This window comes from Sitophilus oryzae, unplaced genomic scaffold (assembly GCF_002938485.1).
Source record: "Sitophilus oryzae breed Bouriz unplaced genomic scaffold, Soryzae_2.0 scaffold_1711_pilon_pilon, whole genome shotgun sequence".
NCBI lineage: Eukaryota > Metazoa > Arthropoda > Insecta > Coleoptera > Curculionidae > Sitophilus > Sitophilus oryzae.
This window is the reverse complement of record NW_022146404.1, coordinates 214,863-235,700: the sequence shown is the minus strand read 5'-3', so window position 1 is coordinate 235,700 and position 20,838 is coordinate 214,863. Positions and strand designations below refer to the sequence as shown.

The 20,838-nt window shown below is 32.9% G+C and overlaps 1 protein-coding gene across 1 annotated transcript in view; it reads right to left on the bottom strand.

Moving 5' to 3' along the window:
* Positions 1-1,380: 1,380 nt before the first annotated feature.
* Positions 1,381-20,838, bottom strand: part of LOC115881275 (E3 ubiquitin-protein ligase mind-bomb) — a 117,482-nt gene continuing 98,024 nt past the window's right edge. The window contains exon 9 of the mRNA XM_030898692.1: positions 1,381-1,553. Within this exon, the coding sequence (XP_030754552.1) occupies positions 1,398-1,553 (156 nt within the window). The 3' untranslated portion in view covers positions 1,381-1,397. The remainder of the gene's footprint in view (positions 1,554-20,838) is intronic.

The following is a 20,838-nucleotide window of genomic DNA, read 5'->3' as shown; positions in this document are numbered from 1 at the left end:
AGTAGCCCTTCAACAAAACACAATTTTTAAAAATCTAATAATTTAGCTACAACTGTCGGCGTCGAATAGATACAAATACACCCGGCATAATATACAATTCTAACCCAATTTCAAAAATTTCAAATAGTAAAGGTTACTTGCTGTACGTAAAAAAATACTGCCTCAAAATATGTGGCCGTTTTCGACCATTCCATCCGATTAAAATCATTTTTCTCCGCATGGAAAACCATTTTCCTCTTCCATTACTTTCTTTCTTCCTCTAGAATGGAGTACTATTTCCGAAATTGTTCGGAATACAAAACATGTCGAGGAAAACGCACGCCATAATGGCCGACTTAGCTACAAAGTCTTACGAGGGTTACTTACGTGGTATCATGAATCTTTATTCTTCTTTAAGTTAAGGTGTGATACATACAGCAAAGATTTCATGGAATTTGATTTAATTTAGCTAAAAACAACAAACATTTCAATAACGTGATTTTTACTACAAATCTTTACAAAATTTGAAATTGTCTGTAGTTTTATGGCAAGTTCACTTCTTGAAAAATGCTTGGGTATTTAGTTTATAAGCAAAAACAAAAAGAAAAACTATTTAGAATGCCTATACAGGGTTATTCACCCCATTCGACACGGAGTATTGTAGCCAAATGATAAGACTTTCAGAAATTATTGTGAGTGATGGCATTGTTGGAGGACCAATAACGCTACAATTTAAAATTATTTTCAAAAGGTACAGAGTGTCCCAAATAAATAAAAAATATCCAAGTTGATTTTTTTTTAATTGAAACACCCACCACAAAGGTATATCTTGTTTCCTTTTATGTCGAAGACGATAAATGTTGAACTGGCCTGGTATATAGGAATCTCATTCGTTACGGGATCTTATCGTTCCTGGCATGGATCGACGACATAACTCAGCAGCCTTATCGATAAGTTAAAGATATTTTTTATCCGTTCGCAGTCGATTTCCAATTTGAAACGACGAAAATGACCCTATTATATTAATCTCATGTACAAAATGCTGCAAAACATATCAGAATATCTCCGTTTCCCACAAGTTCTTCTACTACACACATAAATAAAATAATTAAATATAATTTGATGAAGTAAAAATTGAAAAAAAATAAGGAAAAAAATCCAAGATTTACTGTATAAACCAATACTTTGACAAAAACCTAACTAATTTAAACCTAACTAACTTTAAACTAATACATAAATAATTTCTATAGATCAACGTCCACGTGTCATTTATTAACATAACTGACAAACATTTGTCAAAATATATTGTGTAATTTAGAAAAAAATTTAGACATAAAACGCAGAATATTTTTTCTAAACTAAAATATTTTTATATATTTAGGAAATCTAAATTTTTAAATTTATATCTATAACTAGACTTACCTTGGATTTCCTCGAAGAGCCGCATGATGCAAAGCGTTGAATCCATTGTTGTTGGTCAATGTGATGTCCGCACTGTGATCCAGCAGCAATGTCAGCATATCGTCCCGTTTCTTGGAAATAGCATCATGAAGAGGAGTATCGCCTTCAAGATCCTGAAAGAGTTTAATTTAATTTATTTATTTTATTTATTTAATTCATATTATTAAAAATTTTATTTTAGACCTAATTATATAGATAAATTATTATTCTTCTTACAATGACATTCTCTTTACAGAGTATAGACAGCCTATCTTATGTAGTGTTAATATTTTGAGATATTATAATACTCATTAAAAAAGGTAGGGTTTTTGGTGAAGTTTTATTGTGTATTGCCAAAAATATTATACGATGTCAAATGTCACAGTTATTGGTATAAAACATATGAAGGGTACAGCGGAAAAGCATATTATGTTACATATTATGTAAAACTAACAACTAACAAAATAAACTTTCGAATTAAAATAAAACATATCAAAAAATTGTTAAACTTTTAAGCAATAAATCGTCCAATTATTTATTTCCGAAAGTTTTATTTCGCAGTCTGGAAACTTGTCCTAATTCGACAAAATAAATTAGCAGAATACCGCCGCCATTTGTACGTGTAGAACGGCCCTAAAACAGCGTCCATTAGTCAGCAACTATCGTTAATTTTACGAGACTATTAAGAGAATTAGATTTGTAAAATTTTACTGACATCCAGCAATAAAGCTAAAGGATAATGGCAAGGAAGCGATCAGTTCTAAACTTTCGTTTTTGTGTAGCGGAAAATCGGAAAAAAGTTTTGAAGAAAATAATGCCAAAGAGTCATAAAACGGCATAATTAGTGCAAAGTTAATCAAAAAAAAACTAGGGTAAGAAAAAAAAGATTCATAACAATACCAGATAATAATATGTAATAATATCAAAAAATATAGTATAAAATTTAAAATAAACAAATTAATTATTGCAAAATCTTTGTAATTTTATAAAATATTGCAAAACAGTGTTCTTCATCATTTAAACTATCATCTTTCTTATATTCCCTTGTTCTAAAATTAACCAAATACTCTATGTAAACTGTTACATGCATATGCACCAGAATAATAATAATCAGGTGCATTCAATCATTGAATATCTATCAAATGCATGCATACAATAGCTGATCGACTGTAACAACTACTATTATATCTTAAATATCTAGAAATATAATACCTACATCCAATTTATTAAAAATAGATCATATAATAATATATTTAAATTATACAATGTGATCTAAAAAAACGGTCAGCGATGGCGATGAAATAAATATCGCTTGTCATTTTATATGTAAATTTATATGTTAAAAGTCATCGACCGTCATTTGCCAGCCAACTGGACGCCGTTTTGTCATACGATAGTATTTATAATTTAATTATCACTAATATTTAAATAAAATACTTAATTATAACATATCTGTTAACATTGGATAAACAGATAAATGTATTTAAATAGATAATAGGGTTATAACAGATAATATCTGTCCATACTGTATAATTAAATTAATACTATCAGTATCAAAACTTTATCTGTATGTTAAGATAGCACTAATTAACTGTCATATATTACCAACAAAGAGATAACAAATAATTATCTATTACAGTTACAAACTAAAGCAATTTGTAATACAAGAATGTGTTCTTCGAAGGGAACAATACAAATATATTGAATAATACCAAGAGAAAAAAATTAAATGAATTTAATTACTTCAGTTGATTCTTGATAGAAATTCATAACAAGACTTATAAAGAAATAAAAAAATTGGCGCCGAGAGGCACGTATAGCCGCCCATACTAAAATATGTTAATATCTCGAAAACTGCGACTTTGACTGATTTTGATGTTATTACAAATTTTGTTGCAAATATTATTCCTAATCTTAATTTGAAAACCGCGTTTCGCTAGCTACTGTAATTTTGGAGTTACGATTTTTTAAAATGTTTAACCCCCTCCCATACCCCCTTACCAACCCCCCACCCCCACCAAAAACTAATGGCCAGATTCTCGGGTGCCACAGTATTTTTGTGCCAAATTTGGTTAAAATCGGTTCGGCGGTTTTTGAGTTATCGTGTTACAGACGGATAGACGGACAGACAGACAGACACCATGAAAATATTTTGTATTTAGGTCATTTATGACCCAAATAACTCATTTTGAGTAAAATTTAAAAAAAAATTTTTTGCCGATCTTAATAGCCTACCATACCTATTGGTATGGTCGGCTAAAAAGTGTTTTTAGCCGACCATACCATCTTTACTTTCGACCATATATTTTCAAAAACACCATTATGAAAAGATACTATTTGAAAAGTGAATTTTCAATTACAGTAGAATTACAAACACAATAAACACTATTTCACAGATGTGCTATTGAGGACTAAAACCAAGGCATCTTTTAATGATAAGATTGCTGTAAATCCTTAGTGTCTTCTGCAAAAGCAAACATCTCCAATAAAAATAAAACTATTGAGATAAACTAAAAAACAAAATATCGAGAAAACATAAACCTTAATGATTAAGTGGTTTTTAATTTCTTTACTTTGTTAAACCATTCGAACAAGATGTTTCCAACTTTCGCAAAAATAACAACATTTTGTTTTGATGACTATACATTTTTTAATTTTAAAAGAGCATTAACTTGATAATACATGAAAATTTTATGGTATCGGTCAATAAGTGTATAATAACTGCGTTATAAATAAATTTGATTAGATTCGCTTAGTTTTATGTCGTTACTTTGGATATTTGGTGTTTATATTCCTTTTATATTTATGAATACTGGTACACAGGCCAGTATCCACATTCTGAACAACGTTTTTTTACTTTTCCAATATTCCGCCTTCTTGTCGTTGAATTTTAGGAATTTGCCTCCACGACATCGTCTTATGAGGTATGTTAAAATAATTTCCTTTTGACATTGGAAATGCTGAAGAAATTCCATATAACTTTTTTAAAAAATAAACAATAAAAAATCCCTTTTAATGCAAACTTTGTGACACGTTCTGTATAAAAATATATACACAAATACTACAGTATTTAGCAAAACCATATATGATCTTAAAAATAATAACAATACAATTGACCAATTAAAAAAAGCTTAACCCCATTAATAGAGCTGATCGGCTTTAAAGTTCGCCGAGTAAGCAAAGCCGCAGCTAATAACACGTCATCAATTAGTTCGGATTAGGCCCCAACACAAACCAGACGCTCTTCGGTTAATACCTCGCCGAATCTATATATTACGCCGGTGGTGGGTGTCCCAGATATGACTAATCGCCATTGTATCACACAATTAACCAAAACTAACCGAATTAATCCGGGACGGGGCCCGCGGAAGACCCGGCCAACCCCAAAGCGATCTAATCGGCGTAATGGGTCGTAAACAACTCAGGAAAAAGAAGAAGGAGCGATTAAGTAAGGCGAAAAAACATAATCTAGCGAATTTCGAAAAATATCTTAAAGCTAAAGAGTGTCTTCAAAAAAAAAATAAAAACCAGAAAATATTAAAAACAATCATAAAAAACAGAATTAGAATTATGTATACAGGTTGTCCCAATATTCCATGGACATAGAACTATTACGTATTTTTGGAAACAAAATAGATTCACTGGATACAATTTATCTCTATACAAAAGTGCTTCGTCTGTCAGTTAGGTTAGGTTAGGTTAGGGTATCAAACTTTAAAAAAATAAACACATTTTTTCAGTTATTATAAGAACCGTTATTCCGATTTGAATGAGATTTTGGGTGTCTATGTTTTGCTAAGTACTTTAACATTTGCTAGTCACAAAAATAAAATAAAGAAAAAGTACGGGAAAGGTGAAAACTACCCCCACCCCTACAAAAATTTTAGTCTAAATATTTTCCAACCCCACCAACGACCAATTTTTCTTTTTCGTAAAATGGTCCTTCTAGTATTTATTACATTTTTTGTCTATTGTGAAAAACGCCACCGCGCATACTTTTTGAAAAAAAAACTTAATTTTCTGTAGCTGACTTCCAAAAAATATTTTCTGTCGCATCGAACTATTGAGGCGCATAAAATCTATTCTCTTAATAATCTAGTTGGCAAAAATATGGAATTTTATGATAATATCACAAATTATATTTCAAAAAGCCTTAAAAATAATAAATTTTAAACTAATTAACGTTCAGGTTTATTTTTTATGTATGTCCTCTATCAGATAGCCGAAGTTTAGTATAAAGGTAAATTATGTGCAATTAACTTATTTTGATTCAAAAAATACGTAGTTCTTCTATGCCCACGGAATATATAGAAATAGAATAATATCCATATTCTCCTTGTATATAGAATAGAATAGGAATTTGTATAGGAATAGAATCATATTCTCCTTGTATATTTCTTAAATCTGCTTTGGAAAACTAAATTCTCCAAAAAAAATTGTCAAAAACTATGCGATGTGGCATTTTTTACAAGAGGCAAAAAATGTAGTAAATATTAGAAGGACCATTTTATGGAAAGAAAATATGTCGTCGGTGAAATTGTAAATTATTGATATGAAAATTTCTATAGGGGTGGGGGTAGTGTTTACCATTCCCGTACATTATCTTGATTTTTGTGAAAGTCAAATGCTAAGGCACTTATTTGCACTTAGCAAAACATAGACACTCAAAATATCCTTTAAATCGGTGTAAAGGTTCTTAAAATATATGAAAAAATGTTTTTATTTTTTTAAAGTTTGATACTATCTAACGGACAAACGAAGCACTTTTGTATAGAGATAAATTGTGTCCAATGAACTTATTTTGTTTCCAAAAATACGTAGTACCTAGTTCTATGTTCGCGGAATATTGAGACACTCTGTATAAAGTAGAAGATTGGCAACAAGTATGAAAAAGTGTTTTGCACACTTGATTTCATCCCGGAAAGATAAACAAATCAGGCCAAACTAGGCTTGTAATTTTTTTGGAGTAAAATTCTAAAATTTTAATTACCATCAAGATTTATATTCACCCAGAGAATAAAACACGAACTTTTTATTTTAAAACAGTACATTCTAAAGCAAAAAGAAACAATACTTTTATTTACACAGGGACACCAAAGTTGATATTAATGGTAGAATTTTTGCTATGGTTAATATTAATTGTTGGAATTTTATAAGAATCAATAATATTGTTTCCATTTATGGTAGTTGATGTATTCATCATATGGTCTTCTTTATTGAGAGCTACCAAACCTTAAATTTGGGTGGATCTACTGATCTTCGGCGATATTTATGTTTTCATTTCACGATCAGAATCATCAGAAAAGCTTTGGTTAGAATATAGAAAGTATGGGAGGGGGTTAATTATCGCGACCTTACAGATCTATTGTGTCCCCCTTTCTTGACAAAAACCAGCATCTGAGACGGTTTTACAGAGATTAGTTCTCCATCTTCGATATCAGTTACCAAAATTCATGGCACGAATGGTTGTCGTCTCGGCGTACTCAGTGATCAGGTGTACTGGTGTTTCCCCATTTTCCCCACACAATCTGTAATCGCTGTTGTTTCTTACCTTCTGAGGAGACAGTGTCCTGTTAAACACCTCGGCACAATCCCAAGGTTGTTCTAATTTAAATCAAGAAAAATCTTTGATTTTTCTCAGTCGAAAGCTCTGAGAAATTTCTCCGAGTGTCTTAGACTATTGGAGAATTCCCATGAAGAAGGAAAGAATGTTTTGTAACATGCATTAATTCTGGATTCTCTGACTTGTACTGCATATTATTATATTTCTCTGAAAAATATACCAAATTCTTCCACCCGAAACTCTCAACTCATATTTTAAAAGTTAAGCTTAAAATTCGCGAGACAAATAAGTACGACCTCGTAATTCCACCCCCTTATCTCTGCTGTTCCGCTCCAAAAATGCATAATTTATGTGCGAGTGCATTTTTACCGCCAGCCGTCAAACAATTCAGCGTTATTCGCGAATGAGCCGGTCGTTGCGCGCCCAAATTTAAGAGCGCGTTTGCCGCCCTAAACGTATATTCGGAGGGCACTAAAAAATTTATTTACGTAGGAGCGAGAGACGCGCCAAAAGTTGAGCGAAAAATATGGCCGTTCGTCTTAGGTACACGCGGATTAAAATCTCTATAAACAAACCTCGAGGCGCTCTTTAAATTTATGTTTTTCGATAGCGAGCTTAAGCGTGATTTATAATGTTTACTCCTGTGTCTCTGTCGCCATTCTAAAAAATGACTAGCATCGCGATACAAGATTCTTAAAAGATGGCTTTTAACGTGGAATTTTAATATTATCGGGATTTCGTTTACAACGCAAACTACACTTAGAAACATTGTAATTTATTATTACAAAACCAACGAACACTGAAGAACAAGTAAAAAGTATAATATACAAAATACAATGGGAGTGGGTGTAATTTTATAGAGGTTAGTTCTCCATCTCCAATATCAGTTTGGTTGTCACATAAATGGTTGTCATCTCGGCGCACTCAGTGATGAGGTGTTCTGGTGTTTCCCATTTTTCCCACAGAATCTGCATTCTCCGTTATCTTTTATCTAGCTTCAAGCTACTGAAGTGTTGGTTAAGGAGACAGTGTCCTGTTAAAAACCCCCGTGAGAATCTGAAGATTGTTCTTACTTAAATGAAGAAAATCTTTGATTTTTCTCGGTCGAAAGTTCTGAGAAATTTTTTAAAGTATCTTAGACCCTTAGACCGTTGGAAGATTCCCATTTATTTATTTTTTTTAAAGTTTTTTGTTAATATAAGCTTTTATTTTACGCTTTTATGAGCATAAAGTCAAATATAATAATCCGCCTTAACATAAAATTCCATATTTTCGACAAATAGATTATCAGAGCATAACAGTTTTTATGCGCTTCCATAGGTTGATGTCACAAAAAAAACATTTTTTGGAAGTCAGCTTCGGAATTTTTTTTCTCAAAAAGTATACGCAATGGCTTTTTTTACAAGAGACAAAAAATGTGGTAAATACTACAAGGATAATTTTATGAAAAAACGTCGGTCGTGGGTAGAGTTGGAAAACATTTATACTAAGATTTATGTAGGGGTGGGGGTAGCTTTGACCCTTGTCATATTTTTTCTTGATTTTTGTAAAAGTTAAATAAATGTCAAAGCAGTTAGCAAAACATAAACACCCAAAATCTCATTCAAATCGGAACTACGGTTCTTAAAATATATGAAAAAATGTATTTATTTTTTTAAAGTTTGATGCCCTCTGACGGAGAAACAGCACTGTTGTATAGAGATAAATTGTGTTCAATGAACTTATTTTGATTCCAAAAATACGTAATGGTTCTATGTCCACGGAATATTGGGACACGCGGTATATTATTATACCTCCTTAAAACGTTAAACTTTTTAAATGAAATATGATTGTAATTAGAAATAAAACACTTAAGTTAATTTTCCCTTTTGAATTCCTAATAATATTCACCTCTTTTAAATTACATAATATATTTATTTATGATACACATTTATTCAGCTCAAATTTCCCTGTATACTTATGATTAGCGAGCGTTAAAAGTTAAACCATCGCGGCATTCGTTCAATTAGCCGCATCACAGAGCCATAGCCACCTCGGCACAATCGCTCGTGAAAAAAACAAGCGCGACACAAGCTATCTCCCCATTTACGCTCCATTAAGGGCCTCTAATCGAATTATACAGGCTGCTGTCTCCGCTTCGGCTCGTTTCTCTATACGCGATAATAAACAGGAGTCGCACGGCATCGGATGACATTCGACCTAATTTGCGATGTCTTGACGCGGTGTTGGTGGGATATGATCTTTTTGGTTTTGATTCCTTTTTTTGAATTTCAATATACAATTTCAATCATAAATCTAGCGTTGAGTTGAAATGTTTTCATAGATTGTAATATCTCTGTTAGATAAAAAATGTCTTTATACAGGGTGACCCAATATTCCGTGTACACAGAGCTACCACGTAGTGCTTCGTTTGCCCGCTAAAGGCGCCATCAAACTTTAAATAAATAAACACATTTTTTAGATCTTTTAAGAACTCTGGGTGTCTATGTTTTGCTTATCTACCTTTATCTTATCTATGTAAGTGCTTTAACATTTGATTTTCACAAAAATCAAGATGTACGAAAAGGTTGAAAAAATACCCCCACCCCTACATATACACGGTGTCCCAGAAATAAGTGCAAGTATTTTAACTGATAGTATATTTCGGCCTCAGAAACACGCATATAAAGTATTTTTTGTCATACGCTCCCAAAAACAGCTATTTTACGGACTCATTTCAGTCCGTAAAATGTTTCTTTTTCGGCCTAGGCCGTAAAGGTCGTCATGGCAACCTTTATGGACTAAAATGTCTAAATTCGTTATTTGGTTGTTTTATTTTGTCATTCGAAATTTGTCACAAAATCACATAAAATTATACATATATTTATAATTAAATTATTAAATACTAACAATATCAAAAGCTAAGTTATTTGTTTAAAGTAAGTACCTAGGTACCTATTTAAAAAGAGGCTTTTAAATTAAAATATTCTTAAATTACAGTCACAAACATTCAAACCATCGTCAATTTGGTCGAAATATTCCATGCTGAGAGCAGTGTTAAGTGTTAAAGAAGATATTTATATTGACAAATTTCCAAAACTTATTGCTTTTTGAAGAGGAATTCGGTTGGTTACGAGCCTAAAAAGTCTAAGGTTTTGTCCATAAAAGAGATCGGTGATTTTTTGGCCACGGCTAGTGATGAAACTTATTTACTTACTAAGGTAAGTTTGCGATAATGATTTTTAAAATATATAGATGGTTTCTTATTCCATTGTATTTGATTTTTAAATTATTAAATACTAACAATATCAAAAGCTAAGTTATTTGGAAAAATAAAAATGAAATGAACAATTTTGTGCATTTTGAAAACTTGCATCTGCAATCGAAACGACTCCTCCATTGGCAGGTAAATTTACTTTCTGATGAGGTGGAGTAAATGCGAACGATGATGTACTTGGTAATACATCCGTGGAAGTGGTCGCGATTTTCTTTTCCCCCATTAGCAGTTTGCAAACTTTCTTCTTTTTCTCAATAGATTCTTCTATGTAACCTTCGGCCACTGTGGACGACCTAAATAATTATTGTTGTTTAGAACAAGATCGGAAAATATTAAAATTTTTACCTCCAACCTCCTAGGCGTTTCAGCGATGTAAAATCCACATCTGCATCTGCAGCAAGAGTAGCAGAACTACGTCGGAAACAATGACCTGTATATTCGTTTGGGTTCGACAACTTTAAAAATGCTGCTACAATCGATGGCATCTTCCCAAATGAATGAATGCCGACTCGTTGCACGGTGCATTTTCCTTTACGATAAGAGATGAAGACATAATCATGTGGTACATTTTTTGGCCTAAGACAAGCATATTTTCTATACAACTCAACTGGATTGACAACGTTCCCTTCGTTCACCACCGGAAACACTCTTTTGATATTAGTTTTTGTATCCGCAAGGGTAACTAAAAGGCAGCTGTTGTCTTTTTCTATGATGTCTTGCACTCGTAGAGAGTACAATTCTTCTCTTCTACATGCTCCACAAAGGCCAATGACAAGAGCTACCTAAAAATCAAATACAATGGAATAAGAAACCATCTATATATTTTAAAAATCATTATCGCAAACTTACCTTAGTAAGTAAATAAGTTTCATCACTAGCCGTGGCCAAAAATCACCGATCTCTTTTATGGACAAAACCTTAGACTTTTTAGGCTCGTAACCAACCGAATTCCTCTTCAAAAAAGCAATAAGTTTTGGAAATTTGTCAATATAAATATCTTCTTTAACACTTAACACTGCTCTCAGCATGGAATATTTCGACCAAATTGACGATGGTTTGAATGTTTGTGACTGTAATTTAAGAATATTTTAATTTAAAAGCCTCTTTTAAATAGGTACCTAGGTACTTACTTTTTCGTGGAAATAATTTAGCAATACATCTTCATTTACAACGAATACGCCATTTTGTCTTTCCATTCATTAAAAACATCATATTCTTTCTGGTAAATGGCACGAGACTTCACAGGAAGTAAATCCAACACGATTTCTTTGGCCTTATTAGCAATATGTTCGGGATTTTGGAACATTTTAAAATTGTTGATGAATTTGTGTGATTTTGTGACAAATTTCGAATGACATGTCAAAATGCGATGAAATAAACAAACTCGTTACTAAGATATGAATTTATAAGCCAACTTTTTTCAAACATTATAATTTCAAATATGGAAAATTTGCAAATATGCGTTCTAAAAAACTGTAAAAAGCGTATGACAAAAAATAGTGTATGTAACACGTACCTAAATTATGTTTTTTAGGACTCATCTACTATTTCGGACTCGGCTAACGCCTCGTCCGCAAACAGTAATGATTCGTCCTAAAAAACATCATTTTAGGTACTAGTTACATAAATAGCTATTTTGCGAAAAAAAAATTTTGAAAATTTGGAATTTTTCTAGTTTTAAGTTAAAAAACATAATTTCTTGATAATATGACAGCATAGGTACTAGCTTAAATTTTCATGAAAGAAAATCCAGAAAAAGATCCAGTGGTTCTCAAAATTTTAGCAAAAAATAATTTTTTTGGAAATTTTCAAAGTAAAATAACTCGATTATTTTGGACTTGTTTGAAAAACGGTAAAGAGAAAAAATGTTTCTTTTGACCAGATCTACCACCCCTTAAAATACTTGCACTTATTCCTGCGACACCCGGTATAAACATTTTAGTAAACAAAAAAATGCCATCGTGGGGGCTGTAATAAAAAAGAAGAAAGAATTCATTGGGCAAGCCTACAGTAAGATTAGCCATGAGACATGACTAAAACATGACTAAAACATGACTACCCGTACACTGAGAACCGACACCGACATCGACACTGAGAACACCTTCTGACCTACCGACACTGAGAACACTGAGTGTCTACGATCTACGGTCTCTCATGGCTAATCTTACTGTAGGCTTGCCCAATGAATTCTTTCTTCTTTTTTATAAATTTTAGTATAGATATTTTCCAAATCTACCGACGCCAGATTTTCTTTTCCTAAAATGGTCCTTCTAGTATTTACTACATTTTTTGTCTCTCGTTAAAAACGCCACATCGCATAGTTTTTGAGAAAAAATTTTTTGAAGAATTTATTTTTCCAAAGCAGACTTACAAAATAAACGAAGAGTTCCAATATTTTGTGAACATAATATTTACTACGTATATTTTTCAAAATTAGTTTAGTTTGATTTGTCTATTATCTTTTTTTCAACTTTTATTAAAGCATAATACGAGTAGATTTTATGTGCCTCCATAGCTTGATGTGACAATTTTTTTTGAAAGTCAGCTTCGGAATTTTTGTTTCCTTCAAAAGTATGCGCGGTGGCGTTTTTTTTTATTAGAGACAAAAGATGTAGTAAATATTAGAGGAACCATTTTAAGAAAAAAAATTGATCATCGGTTGGAAGTTGGTAAATATGTATACTAAAATGTATATAGAAGTATTCACCCTTCCCGTACATTTTCTTGATTTTTGTAAAAATCAAATGTTATAGCACAAATTTTAAAATATCAAAAAAATGTGTTGGTTTGGGTTTTAAAGTTTGATGCCTTCTAACGGACAAACGAAGCACTTTTGTATAGAGGTAAATTGTGTCCAATGAACTTATTTTAATCCTAAAAATACGTAGTAGTTCTATGTCCACGGAATATTGGGACACCCTGTATATTTAATTCCCAATTCAAAAATGCTTTCATTTCATTCTGTGTGTCGATCGCTAACACACCTAGAGATGTGTTTTTTAAGACATAGTTGGTCCGTAAAGTCCGCATCATAGAATTTTTTTTTATTTATTGCCATAGGTGGATTTTAGTTAGAATTAAAAATTACATAAAAAAAATCACCTGTTAGTCTAACTAAATAGCTAAAAAGTTTTCTGGCCGAATAAGCTGTTGCTTTTCTATTTTTACATCAGTATACTAATTTAATCACCCATCTGGGTGATTTTTCTTTATTTTTAACCAATGGCAGTAGTTTCTCCTGATAGAAGCAAATATAACTAATAGTAGCCCATTTATCAGCCAAATGTTTATGTAGTGATGTTATATTTAGTTAAATATTTTGTATATTAGTAGTATAAAGTAAAAATGCTCACATAAATTTTACATTTTTACGTGATACAGTAGAGACCGAGTTTTCGTATTATGGCGCTGTGCTTATTTTTCTTGAGGATTTCAACTTTAAATTCTAAAATATGAACGTCTAGTCTTGCTGGGCGAGAGACTTTGATAACATTTTTAAAGAAAAATGATATACGGTCGGAAGTTGTTGTGTGCGAAATACGGCATCGTATCTATCAGCGAATTGGACTGAATATCCCGGCAAAGTAACTTTTTATTGTCCAACTTTATCAATAAATTGAACTGAACTAAAGTGGGGTTTAGAATGCAAAGATGCATTGTGACAATGTAGTATGCAAGGTTTATTATTTCTGAAAAAGCTTGGTTGAGTTTGACGAATTGTCTCTAATTCTAAAACTAACTAACTAAAGTGACACACGGCCTGGAATGACGGCTGCAAGACGGTCGTGACGCATGCGAGACGGCCGTGACACGCGAGCTAGCGAGAGGAAAAGTAAGAGCGGCAGTGTTCCCACAGCTACCTCATTCGGGGTAGATCGACCCCTTTGTAATCTCGTGATAATCTACCCCGATGAAAAGTTTGTGGCAACACTGGGTAACGACCTGTGTCATAATCGACTGTGTACCAACATTAATTTCTTGCATATATACTTGATTCGGTAGAAAATGACACTCTGAATAGAATGACATACGATATGCAAACTTTTTATTAATTTAGCTCTATTGCCAGACTGTTTAAATTAAACTAAATTATCCATTGACAGAGAATTAGTTTTATAAATTTGAATAAATTATACAATTATCATTGTAAAATCAATACAATGTTATATCAGAAAATGTAAATGGTTGTGTTTTACCAGCGTCAATATATTCAGGATTGCAACAGCAGCATTTCCGATAAATCCCTTGCTACTTGCTAACTGATACATCGTCTTTCTGCAGTTTATCTTGAGCCGTCAGATCGTGACGCTATCGAATTAATGCAGGAACCGATCCGGCGAGATTGTGGCAATGGGAATAATGAGATCTCTCGATCGCAGCAGACTTCTGCTGTTAAATATTAAGTTTGCTACCTCCCAAAGTTGCTCCGGCATCGTCAATCTTTCCCACTTGGATCGTGAATGGCGGTTAATTCGGTAAAATTACGCTTACTCCTGACGGAGTAATTTCCGATTACACTTCGTTTTCCTTCGGCAGATATCAAATGTTTTCCCATCGAAAAAGCACTCTCGGCTTCTCGATTAGATTTCGAAATTTATATAATGGAGTTGGGATCTCGAAATTTACCAGAAAATTCAACAGAACTGAGGATAGTATATTATAATCTTATTTCAATTGTTCAGTCGTGGTTTTAACAGTGAAGAAGGTATCAATGACATTATTATATCAAGAAAAAAATTTATGAAGAATGCATTTTTTTCAAAATGTCAATAATAAAAAAGGTTTTTTTTTCTCTTATAATGACAATTCAGGGACATACTGTAGGTTAACTACATATTATATGGTTTATATCTTTCATATGAAAATATATTTTTTATCGTTTTCTTCATTATTATGTTAAGGCATCCAATAAAGTCGTCCACTCTTAATACTTTTGAAGTTTTACGGTTTTAAACGCGACAAAAATAAAACGCGCATAAGAGTTCGAAAGAATCCAACAAACCAATATCACTTTATGCGGCCTAATCAAAAGTTTATTTTTAGTACGTAGAGCCCTTTACGACATTTCCGTACTTTACGAGGTCCAGATAACTCAATAAAGCCTTTTAACGGCTAGATAATATACATGTAGCCGTTATACTACGACCTCTTATATGTCTTCAGTTCCAGTCAATGGATCTTTACGATATCCATTTACAAGACGTAATTCTTCGTAGAGATCAACCCATAGAGCCAAGTGCCCATAAATCTCAAAATGGAGAAGATTGAAGAGGTCCCATAAATGAGTGTAATTATCAAGACAAGAAGGATTGTTGTTATGCGCCTTCATCTTGTTTATATAGAACTTAAGTTTCGCGTTTTTAAACAGTATCGCAGATAGTTCGCATTATATGGGATTTTTTATATTAATTATGATTATTTTTTCTTTGAAATAGATTAAAAATGGCATAACAGAATTTAATCTATAGTGTATCTGTCAGATTTGACATTTACAGTAATAAATGGCTAAAAATCGGTTTACTCGTGAAATTTTGAAAAACCTTTTTTGAAAAGTTGTTTATACTTTATTCCTACATAATAAGAGAGAGCAACTTAAAACGGAACTCAAAAACATGGCAGACCCATCCGTAATCTGGAATGGAAATCTTAGATCTTCGAAAAACGATCTAAGACACTCGAAAAAGATTTTCCTTGGGTTAAGTAAGAACTATCTTCGGATTGTCACGGGGTTTCTAACAGGACACTGTCTCCTCAACGAACTCCTTAGTAGATTGAAGCTGAGAAACAACGGCGAAAGCAGATTCTGTGGGGAAATTGGGGAAAGACCGGAACAACCTTATCACTGAGTGCGCCGAGACGACAACCGTTCGTGCCATAAACTGTGGTACGGCTCATGCCGGAGATGAAGAACTGGCCTCTGTGGAGCCGTCTCAAATACTGGATTTTGTGAAATCCCTGAAACTGTATGATGAGTTATAACTCGTTATAACTGAAGAAAGGGGAACGCACAATATATCCTTGACAAGATCCTTGACAGTGATAGATGTGTCTGTCATTTTATTTTCAAAGTAGTTTATTTTATTTTACAAAGAGAAATAAGTTGGTACAATTTGAACGCATAGCAGGAAAACAATATATTTAAAATTTGAGTGACAAGTGATTAGGTACTTCAAAATTTTGTGAAAAAAACTGTATAAAACTGAAAAAATCTAATCGAGTTTTTTTATTTAAAAAAAAACGATATGTGTTAATACAAAACAAACAAGAACAAAACACCACATACCAAAAAAAATATAAAAAAAGCTCTTTCTTACTTTCAAGCTTCAAGAAACTTCCCGCATTTATTATTAGGTTATCTTAATAACTTATGTACAATACTAATTTGTAATATTCCACAGGAATAAATAAAACAAATATTTTATTAATAATAACACTTACAGAATTTTATACCTTAAAGGCTGATTAATTAACTTTAATCTTAATTAAACCAGTACCTTTTGACATTATTTTTGTGCAGTACCTACTAAAATCAATTATTTACCTATCATGTGATGTCGTTATTTTACAGCTACTCTAGGTGTTACTATATGTTTAGTACGATCCTTGTACTATATACGAGATACACTTATCTATGACGAGATGGTACACAAACTTTATTGATGGTAAATTTATTGGTGTATAAGACTTTCTGTCTGGGCACTGAGTATTAACTATAAACTGAGCTCTGGGTCTACAGTTAATTTTCCCTCGATTTTTCATCCACTTGACTCCAAAAGACAGAAAACACACGTAATAATACGAATCAAAATGCATAATCTTCCAAAACGCAGGGTATTTGACATAAGTTGACACAAAATTATAACCTATAATTTGGCAAGACTTTAACAAGCCTCAAAAATCTAAAGGCGAGTTCATACGCATCGGCGTCCGTTTGTCGTTCATCGTTCCGTCAAACCAATAAAATTGAAATATGATCTGTCATGTTTGAAATAAACCAATAAAACTGGTTAAAAACAACAAGAGACGACGCATGACGGATTTATATTTAAACCCACCATAGTTAAATTAAAAAATATTAGAATTTTTTTTAGTAATGTAAATAGATGGTATGAACGTGATAGTCTGTCGAAATCTTACCTGAGAAAAAAACAGAGTATAACTGTCAGGTCGTGGTGATTCACCCCCCTCCTCAACACTCTACAAGTAATAAGAGAACACTCTGTGTCATAGTAATAGCGGGGATATTTCCAGTTCATATATTTTGCTTTAATGTTTTCCAAGTTAATTTACTTTATGAACGGTTTTTTATCACGTGTTTGTTTCTGTTATTTTATTTGTTTTCTAATCGGCTCCTCCAACATTAATCGTCCGTATAAAATTGAACGGCGGTTAATTAAACGTGGAATCGTATTTACTGGGGGGTCCCTGTCCGTTTTCCAGAACAGTGCCGGGCTGAGCCGTAAAAAGAGCAAGATTTATTGGACGGACGATGGCGACGGGGCAGGACAAAAACCGGGAGTACCGGGACCGAGAGATAAGTGCCTCGCTTTTGCAGCTACATTTATTTAACTTTATTTACTGGGCTTTGAGGGTGTTTTGTTTAGAGCTGCTGAGATGCGCGCTAGAGGTTTAAGTGGTGTTTTATTTTTTGTCTGTTTGTTTTTCCAGCCAGTCTTTTTGACTCCCTTCTACTCGCATTGTTTGTAGTGTAATGTATCTTGTGTGTTTTATGGAAACGACAAAGCGGCTTGTAATAATATAATGTTTCTTTTTCGTATATATTTAGTATTTGTTATAATAATTCATAATTTCTATACAACAATATATTATTACCATACGATCTTTTTTTATAAAGTTTCTTAGGACTTATAACCGAGAAAAATCGATTTACCGAGAGATTTTGATATATTCAATCATACCTCAGTATGATTGAAGCTAAGATTTTTTTTTAAACTTTGGTACGACTGAATCGGAGATGCAGAACTACCCTCTGTAAAACCGTCTCAGATACTGGCTTTTGTATGGAACTATATGATGGTAACTCAAGAAAGGGGGATCAATAGCAATAGATCTACAGGATGAGTTTTCTAAGATGTTCTTTATGAGTATCTCAGAAACTACTGAGCTAGAGAGCCGGTCAAAAAAAATTGCAGTTTTGTGAGGTCAAATATATGCGCTTTTCGGATTTTTGAAAAAGTTTATGGCTTGCTAGATATTTCGAAAAAAAGCAAATTTCGCCTATTATAAAAATGCGCCATAATTCCATTATAAATTATTTTAGATAAAAAGTTTTCAGATAAAAGTTGATAGATAATCACACCCTTATTGAGATTGTGTTCTACATCTTTTTCTAAAGCCTGTTATTTTTGACATATGACACAAACATGTTTTTTAAAATGGAAACCATAGTGGGCCATTCTTCATAAAAAGCGCTATTTTTAAGCTTTCCAGTAATATAAGCTATAATGTTTTTTTTCGAAAAATTTCGAGCCAATTCTCACCTTTTTCGACTAATTTCACCTATTTGGTATGGTAAACAGAATATGTTATTAAACAGTTCTTTACAATGTACATTAAAGAATTAAAACTTAAAAAACTAATATCACTACATACGCTTTAAGTTACTTTAACAAATGTTCAAAAAATCCGCCATTGTTTTAAGTACATAAAATGCATCTTTGTAAAACTGAATTACAAACTTTTTTTACAGAACGCCGCCGGCGGTCGACATTATTAAACTTTTCCCGTAAACTAAATATTCTCTTGCAGACCTTGTTGTTAACCACACCGCATAAAAAAATCTGAAACAGAGGTCCATCTAGTCATATCCCTAAATTTGTATAATTATGATATAAATAATTTTTATCATTTCATTCATAATGTGTCAAAATACATAATTTTATTAGTTTACAATCAAAATCTAAAATACATAATATGCCATTAGTGCTAAACTGTCAATACAATAAGTAATAAATTTCGCAGCAACGTATCTAGGCTCTAATGATAATTGATCTTCCACGTCACACTGTCTGTTTGGGCAAAGCACACAGGCGAGGAGGCGATGTATCACCGGCTGTCTCATAAGCCGTCACAGCCAGAAATGGAAACGGAAAAATGCAATCCATTGATTCATGCATACGAAACAGGCATCGGCGCCACCGGAACGGAAGAAATCGCGCCGCTGGAAATTTATGCGCGATATGAGATTTAAATGCATTACGTTCCGCGGCTGCCGCTACTGCCGCCGCCATTGCATCCACCGCGTTGCCGCGAGGCGAATGCGACGTGCGATGATATTCCGCGATTGGTTACGTAATTGAATAAGGGCTGACTTCTGGAAAATTTCTTCAAGATATTTTTCAGACGTTTTCTTTGTATCAAAGCTTATCAGATATTTAAAATAGTTTATCTACGTCAGTGAGCTAAGAAGCTCTCAACTTACGAATTTTGAGTGAGTTAAGAGCTTCTTAACTCACGCATTTTCATTACCGCACTCCTTGTTTAGATGACTACCAAAGAAAACTTTAGTTATAAATATTTTTTTCCGTAAGCCCTACGGCTAATACTTTCCGAGGTACAGCCGAGAGCTATTCTTAGTAGGACACCCGGTACAATACTTTTTAAAATTCATTGTGTGTTTTTATAGTTAGACGTAAATAAAATATTGTACAATACACGCGAGTTAACTCCATTAAGATATTCATCAAATTATCTGTGACACTGTACAGGATGGTCCGAACTGTGTCCCGGGAACTTCAGCAGCATACTCTACAGATAAAAATAAGTAAAAATGTTCGTATAAATTATGTCCTAAAATGCTTCGTTTCGGAGATACAGGGTGTAGAAGTTTCATTTTTATTTCGATTTTTTACAAATAATTTCTGAAGTAACGTCAATATTTGGATTAAAATTGGTGCCTAGGAGTTTTTTGGCATGAGAAATTTGATTTTGATGTCAATATGACTATTTGTAGGGGGCGCCACCTACATGTGTTTTAACTGTTTTGAACTGTTTTAATAATATTAACCACTGTCCGATTTTATACGTTTGAATAAAACTACTTAAATCATAAATATATTATTTAACTTCATTTGCAGCAAACGGACGATGTATTATGAAAACTCTTCAAAAAGTCATGTCCCCCTCTTATAATCCTTATCAAAAAGTTCTTCGAAAAAGAGAAACCCAACCTAAAACTTAATTTCAAGTATTCTCTGTCGATTCGCCAGCCAGCAACTAGTTACAGCGATCGACGTCCGACAAACTTTTCATTCGATCATCGGAATCCGTCTCGTCCGCAAGACTTGTCGGTCATCCGGACACCTTGATGAACGCCCCTAGAGACAGTGGTAGATTTACAGGGGCCTCGGGAATCCGCCGACCTAACTTAATGCCGACTGACACCTCTCACTCAGTTGGCTTTCTCTTTACGACATCCCCGAGATTATTGCGATCCCATCGGAATCTTCTGCTACCAACAAGTAAAGCGTTTTGACAGATTTATCTCTTACACCTCTTTAAATTTTTGTAATTACTTCAGTATTACATAATTGTTGAAAATAATACTTGAACAATTTTTGGGAGCTTAGAATATCAATAC